General features: G+C 43.6%; 1 protein-coding gene across 1 annotated transcript; it reads left to right on the top strand.

The window, feature by feature from the left end:
• The first annotated feature begins 240 nt into the window (after nt 1-240).
• On the top strand, nt 241-1,926 carry LOC131144964 (uncharacterized). Its single transcript, XM_058093962.1, has one exon. It carries the CDS (start codon nt 241-243, stop codon nt 1,924-1,926), a length of 1,686 nt encoding a protein of 561 aa, XP_057949945.1.
• Nucleotides 1,927-6,622: the final 4,696 nt, after the last annotated feature.

A 6,622-nucleotide genomic window follows, 5' to 3' on the forward strand; every position in this document is an offset into this window, starting at 1 on the left:
ATTGACATGTATTTGTGCACTAAGTACACACATGCATAAACACCCCATGCATAAGATAGAGTCTTGGAGAATCTTTTATATAAGTCTACCTCGGGTGGAGGATATAAGTTTCATTATTTTCAGTTTGGTGTCATGACTGCATGCATTGTTTTGAGTTGTATGATACCTTTACTAACATGTTGCATTCACATAGGCATCCTGTCTACTTCATCAAGGTTCTATAAGAGATATGAATCATTCATGGAGAACACAATGGCTTACCATGAGATTGAGTCCACAGTACAACAATATTCAGAAAGTCAACAGAACAAGTGGGGTGATAGTCTTACTCAGAAATCTATCATCGAACTACCAGCCCGGACTTTCATCAACATAAGATCCAATCCGTTAGATGAGCTAAAAGTCATTTGGAAGGAATGGACCCCGGCACGCCGTTTAAAATTCTCTCAAACATATGGGCACATTGGTTTCTTGTTGCATGTATCGGTAAATATCCCTGCCATAAAAGCACTGGTCGAGTTCTGGAATCCACCATATCGTTGCTTTACAATGAACGGTATCTACTTGACACCAACCATCGAGGAGTATACTTCGCTTTTGCATCTAGTCAAGTTACAGACACCATACAAACCTTATGTGCATGATGCTAGTGTTTCGTTCGTGAAGGAGATGTACGATGCTGTCAGGGTCAAAATCCAGAAAACATTCTCAGAGGGAGGTGCAGAAGTAAGGAAAATCTCTTGGAAGCAGTTGAAAGAAATAATCGAAAAAGAAGAAAAAGAAGAGGTTCAAATACATATGATGGCATTAGCTATTTACGGTTTGATCATTTTTCCAAAAGAACTAAACATGATCGATCAAGCTACTGTTTCGTTTGTAGCACAAGTACGTAACGGGATTAATCCCGTTCAAGGCATCCTGGCAGAAACCTTCAGATCACTCAACAACTGTAGAATCAGGAGGAGAGAACGTTTAAAATGTTGTGTGCAGCTGTTATATGTCTGGATGGTAGGTCACTTATCGTCTAACAAAGGGGGCTTCCGTAGTATTTTCTCAATGATCCGAATCCCTTTGGCTGAATTTGAGGATACCCAATTGAAGGAGCAGTTAGATAAATCTAAATGGAACACAAAAATGTGTGGCTTGATCGACTCAGGGGTAACTTGGCTGGCGCCATGGATGGTCTGCTCTAACATGATATATCGGTGTGGAAATCTTCCATGGGTTCCATTACTAGGCCCATGGGGAGGGATAGCATATGCCCCTTTGATGGTCAGAAGGCAATTGGGGGCATCTCAGTTTGTGCCTATGACTCATGGATTGGCTGACTCAGACTTTGCATATGAAACAGGAGACACTCGAAACCAGATTAGAAAATTTATGGTGGCATGGAAGCATGTGAACCTAATAGACCCGAGTGATGGAATTGCCACAGTCCAAGGAAATTATGAAGCATGGCGAGAAAACCGGGTAAACCCCCAACTCAAAAGAATCCCAGAAATCGTTATTGAACATATTAAATCACCAAGCGCATGCATGCAATTGAAGCCACAAGGGGATCCATGCCCAGTAGAAAAAGGAGATGCAAGAGCAGAAGTGGGGAATCAGCAAAAGGAGGCTCTAGTCTCTGTCTATCGCAAAGAAATCAAGCGACAAAGGATTCGGTACATACAATCAGAAGAAGAGGTCGTGGCTCTAAGGAAGGAAAGACGAAGACTTCGAGCAGCACTTGGACAGAAATCTCAAATGTTAGAAGATGCCCATACCGAAGTTAAAAAGAAATCGCTCTACATACAAGAGTTAGAGAGGCAGGGGGATGAGCAGAGAAGCAAGTATAATCAAGTACTGGAAAAGATTGAGCCGTGCATAATGAAAGCGGACTACTGGGAGGCCAAATTTCGGGCTTTGCATAAAAAGTCGACATAGCAAAATGCAGAGATTGTGCAATCATGAGCAGATTTTGATTTAATATTCGGTTGGATTTGTTATTGTATGAAAGGATTCTATTAATGAAAAGCAGATTTTATTTTCTAAAAATGATGATGATCTCTTCCATGAACCTTGATTGGAGTGCATTAGGTTGCATACATATGTTTCATATTTGTGAAATTTACACGTCTTGAAAAGACCATTGCATTTCATGCATTCATATCTATGCATTCACGATTCTAAAAAGGGAAAGTTTTGGTTTGCAGTGCCTAGCGACAAAATTTGTCTAAGCAAGCAACATTGAGACTGTCATGCATCAATACAATACCAGGAGAAGGGCAAAAGAAATGAGTGAACAATTGGAAGGTAGAGTCCTGGGTATAGAGCAAGGACAAGAAGAATTGAATGAAAAAATGAGCAAGATCCTGGAATTGTTGACGAACAAAGGAAAAGCAGTGCAGAATGATCCGGAGACAGATATGGATCCTACTCATCCTCCAGGGTTTACCCCAGTACATGGGCAAACGTCAGTTCCACTACCTGGCGTCATGGAGGGTTCAATGCCAAGTATACCCCCGTTCATCCCTAATATACCAGCACAGGGGTTTCCAGTAGTGGGGACTCCCCCATTAGTAGCTTCTAATTTGGGGGTGAACAGATCTGAAACTGAACGTCGATACGATGTACTAGAGGAACGTCTGAAAGCTATTGAAGGATCCAATACATTCGATTCTGTAGATCCCAATGATTTGTGCCTCGTGCCAAAGGTCACCCTACCACCAAAATTCAAAGTACCAGATTTTGAAAAATTTAATGGAACTAATTGTCCTCGAACTCACCTGCGCCTGTATTGCCAAAAAATGGCTGCCCATTCCGATAATGAGAGACTAATGATGCATTGCTTTCAAGACAGCTTGACAGGGGCAGCTATCAGGTGGTATATTCAACAAGATCGGACTCGGATCTGCACATGAAAAGATCTGGCTAATTCTTTTATAGCTCAATACCGCCATGTTATAGAAATGGCACCCGATCGTATGACCTTGCAGAGTATGCAAATGAAGCCCACCGAAACATTTAGAGAATATGCATATAGGTGGAGGGACATGTCTGTCCAGGTCAATCCTCCGGTGGAAGATAGGGAGGCTATTTCCCTATTTGTGAATACCTTGAAAGATCCTTACTTCGGGCATCTCCTAGGGGCAACCCCCCATGACTTCATGGACATTGTTTCTACCGGAGAGAGGATTGAGACGGCCATCAAAGTCGGGAGAACTAAAAGTATTAGTACAGAGACTGGTCTAGGCAAGAAGTGGACAAGCAAGAAAAAGGAAGAAGAGGTCCAGATGGTTCAAAGACAACAATATCAAAGAGAGCATGGCCAAGGGGCTAGGAGGAATTTTGTTTTCGAGCCCTCTGTCAATCAGACTGTTCATACGGGAGGTAGACCCCAAGTTGTTCCTTCCGGGGCCATGCCCGCCCAACCGAATATGCGAACTCATGATAGAGGCATCCAGAGAAATATGAGAAGGATAGATCCTATTCCAATGACATACTCAGAATTATTCCCACAATTGATGGAGAGGAACTTAGTTTCAGTCATTCCTGGAACGGTCGTTACGGCACCTTTTCCACAATGGTATGACCCCGAAGCCAAGTGTGCATATCACGCTAACACTCCCGGACACACTATTGAACGTTGTTGGGCATTCAAAAATAAGGTTCAAACACTAAGAGAAGCCGGATGGCTAGCATTTGATGATAAACAACCAGGAATTCAAGGGAACCCTTTGCCCAATCATGGGGGTAACAATGTCGGAATGATAGAAGAAGGGACGAATGAGGTGGATTTTGAACAAATGTCTTTAGATTGGGTGTTCAATGAACTTATTGCGGCAGGTCAGATAGGGCAAGAGGCTGTTTGCCCCACTAATGCACTTTGTTTATGTCAGAGTAAAGAAGGAAGATCTGTGAAAAAGTGTGTAACTTTTAGAATGTTTTTGCAAAAGATGGTGGATAACAAGTTTATAGAGATTGGTTGTACCCGCAAAAGTGGAGAGATTGCAGTCATTGGGGAAAACAGGCCGGTATATCATCAGTGCACTAATCAACCATTCATACCTACCATGAACAAGGCTCTTCCCACACAGGAAGCGCCAGCTCGCTTGGTGATCTTTACTCCCAGGCCATTCCCATACAAGAGTAACCAAGCAGTACCCTGGAAATATGAATGTGAAGCGTATGTCGAAGGAAGCACCAGTAATATATCAGGGGTGAAAGGGATAACTCGAAGTGGTAGGGTGTATATGCCAGATTCTTCTAAAACAAATTGACAGAATGTAGGGGAACCAGACAGGGCAGTGAAAAGTCCAATATCTAATGGAGAGGCCGAAGAATTCCTGAAGATAATAAAGCATAGCGAGTACAACATCATGGACCAACTAAAGAAAATGCCGGCTCACATATCTGTTTTGTCACTTCTACTAAATTCAGAAACCCATCGGGAGGTGTTACTTAAAGTCCTGAATCAAGCCTACATTCCCCAAGATATCAGCGTTGATAAATTCAATCATGTGATCGGAAGTCTAGCAGCCTCCAATTACATCACTTTAAAATTGATTTTTATTTCGCCGCCAGGGGCACACGCGCTCCCGAGACGTCGCGACAGTAGCAAATAGTGCAGTCATAATCTTTAAAAAGTTCCAGTCATCTTCTTTGCCTCATATTTAGTTCTTTTTTAAGGAAGAAATACTTCAAACTTTTATGGTCAGTGAAGATTTCACATTTCCCTCCATACAGATAATGCCTCCAAATCTTGAGAGTGTACACCACTGCAGCTAATTCCAAATCATGTACAGGGTAGTTTTTATCATATTCTTTAAGCTTCCTAGAAGCGTATGCAATAACCTCTGCCATGCTGCATTAACACGCACCCAAGTCCCTTTAAGGATGCATCACTGTATATAACAAATCCATCCTCTTCTGATGGAATAGCTAACACCGGGGCAGTAACCAGCCGCTGCTTCAACTCATAGAAGCTGCTCACACTCATCAGACCATTCAAACCTCGCATTCTTCCTTGTGAGCCATGTCAAGGGACATGATGGTCTGGAAAAACCATCTACAAAGCGCTAGTAATACCCTGCCATACCTAGAAAGCTTCTGACCTCTTGAACATTTCTCAGCCTCGCCCAATCTACCACTACCTTTATCTTGCCTGGGTCAACTAATATACCATCCTCAGAGATCACATGCCCTAAAAAGGTGACCTGTCGCAACCAGAACTCACATTTCTTGAATTTCGCGTATAGTTTTCTTTCCCTCAATACCTGCAACACAAGCCTCAAATGATGTTCATGTTCCTCAAAGCTCTTTGAGTAGACCAGTAGTGAGACTGTTAGAGCAATAGAGGACCATACCTGTTGAGATGACGTGGGAGCGGTTTAAAGAGATATTTTTCGACAGATATTTTCCAGCCTCGTCAAGGGAGGCTAAGATTGCAGAGTTCCTGAATCTGAAACAAGGACAGCTATCAGTGCAACAGTACGCGGCGAGGTTCATCGAGCTATCTCGTTTTCCCCCGTACATCATTCTAGATGAGGTGAAGAAGGTACGGCAGTTTGAAAGAGGCTTGAGGAGAGAAATTTATAAGCAGATATCGATTTTGAAGTTGCAAGACTTCGCCGAACTGGTTGACCGAGCCACTATAGCAGAAATTGGTGATCAGTTGGAGGCTGAGGAGCAGAGGCAAAAGAAGAGGTCTACACCTTATGGTTCCCAGCAGGGAGTCAGCCGTGCCGCGTGGAAGAGAGGTGGCTATTATAGGGACCGAAGACAGGAGACTGGGAATCGTGGTTTCCAGGGTGCACAACTATCTCCCGCTTGCCCATCTTGCGAGAATAGACACCTGGGTGAGTGTCGTGCTGGGCGAGGTGTCTGCTATAGGTGCGGGGAGCCAGGACATATGATGAGGGAGTGTCCGACATAGACTAGTACTACTCCAAGACCTGCACGAGGAGGTTACCAGGCACCACGAGGAGGCCAGCAGAGGAATACGGCCCCAGCTAGAGTTTTCGCTTTGACGCTAGGAGATGCTGAGGCGGCCGGCGATGTGGTGACAGGTACTGTTTCAATACTGTCATTTAAAGCTACTATTTTGTTTGATCCTGGGGCAACGCATTCGTTTATCACTTGGGATTATGTTAAATTGTGTGGATTTGAGCCTTAGCAGTTAGAAATTAGTTTGTCTGTTGCTACGCCGACTGGGACCATAGGGGTATGTAGAAAGGTACTCAGGACTGTCCAGTGGATATTCAGGGGAGGTCTTTATTAGCTAATCTGGTGGTTTTAGACATGCATGGGTTTGAGGTAATCTTGGGCATGTATTGGCTAGCTGCCCACTATGCTAGCATTGATTGCTATCAGAGAGTGGTAATATTTAGACCTCCAGAGGGACAGGAGTACAGATTCTTGGGATCACATGTGCACACCCCACCTCAGTTATTATCTGCTATTGAGGCGCATAGATGGCTATCAGAAGGCTATCAGGGATATTTAGCCTGTGTGAAGGTTGTATCAGAAGGGGAGCTGAGGGTGGAGGATATCCATGTGGTGAGGGATTTTCCTGATGTATTCCTCGAGGATTTTCTAGGACTACCACTTGATCGTGAGGTAGAGTTCGTTATTGATATGG

This window comes from Malania oleifera, chromosome 12 (genome assembly GCF_029873635.1).
Source record: "Malania oleifera isolate guangnan ecotype guangnan chromosome 12, ASM2987363v1, whole genome shotgun sequence".
In the NCBI taxonomy this organism is placed as follows: domain Eukaryota; kingdom Viridiplantae; phylum Streptophyta; class Magnoliopsida; order Santalales; family Ximeniaceae; genus Malania; species Malania oleifera.

Bases quoted from the DNA above. Each gene is read 5' to 3' on its own strand.
- LOC131144964 (XM_058093962.1), top strand. From the start codon at position 241: ATGGAGAACACAATGGCTTACCATGAGATTGAGTCCACAGTACAACAA.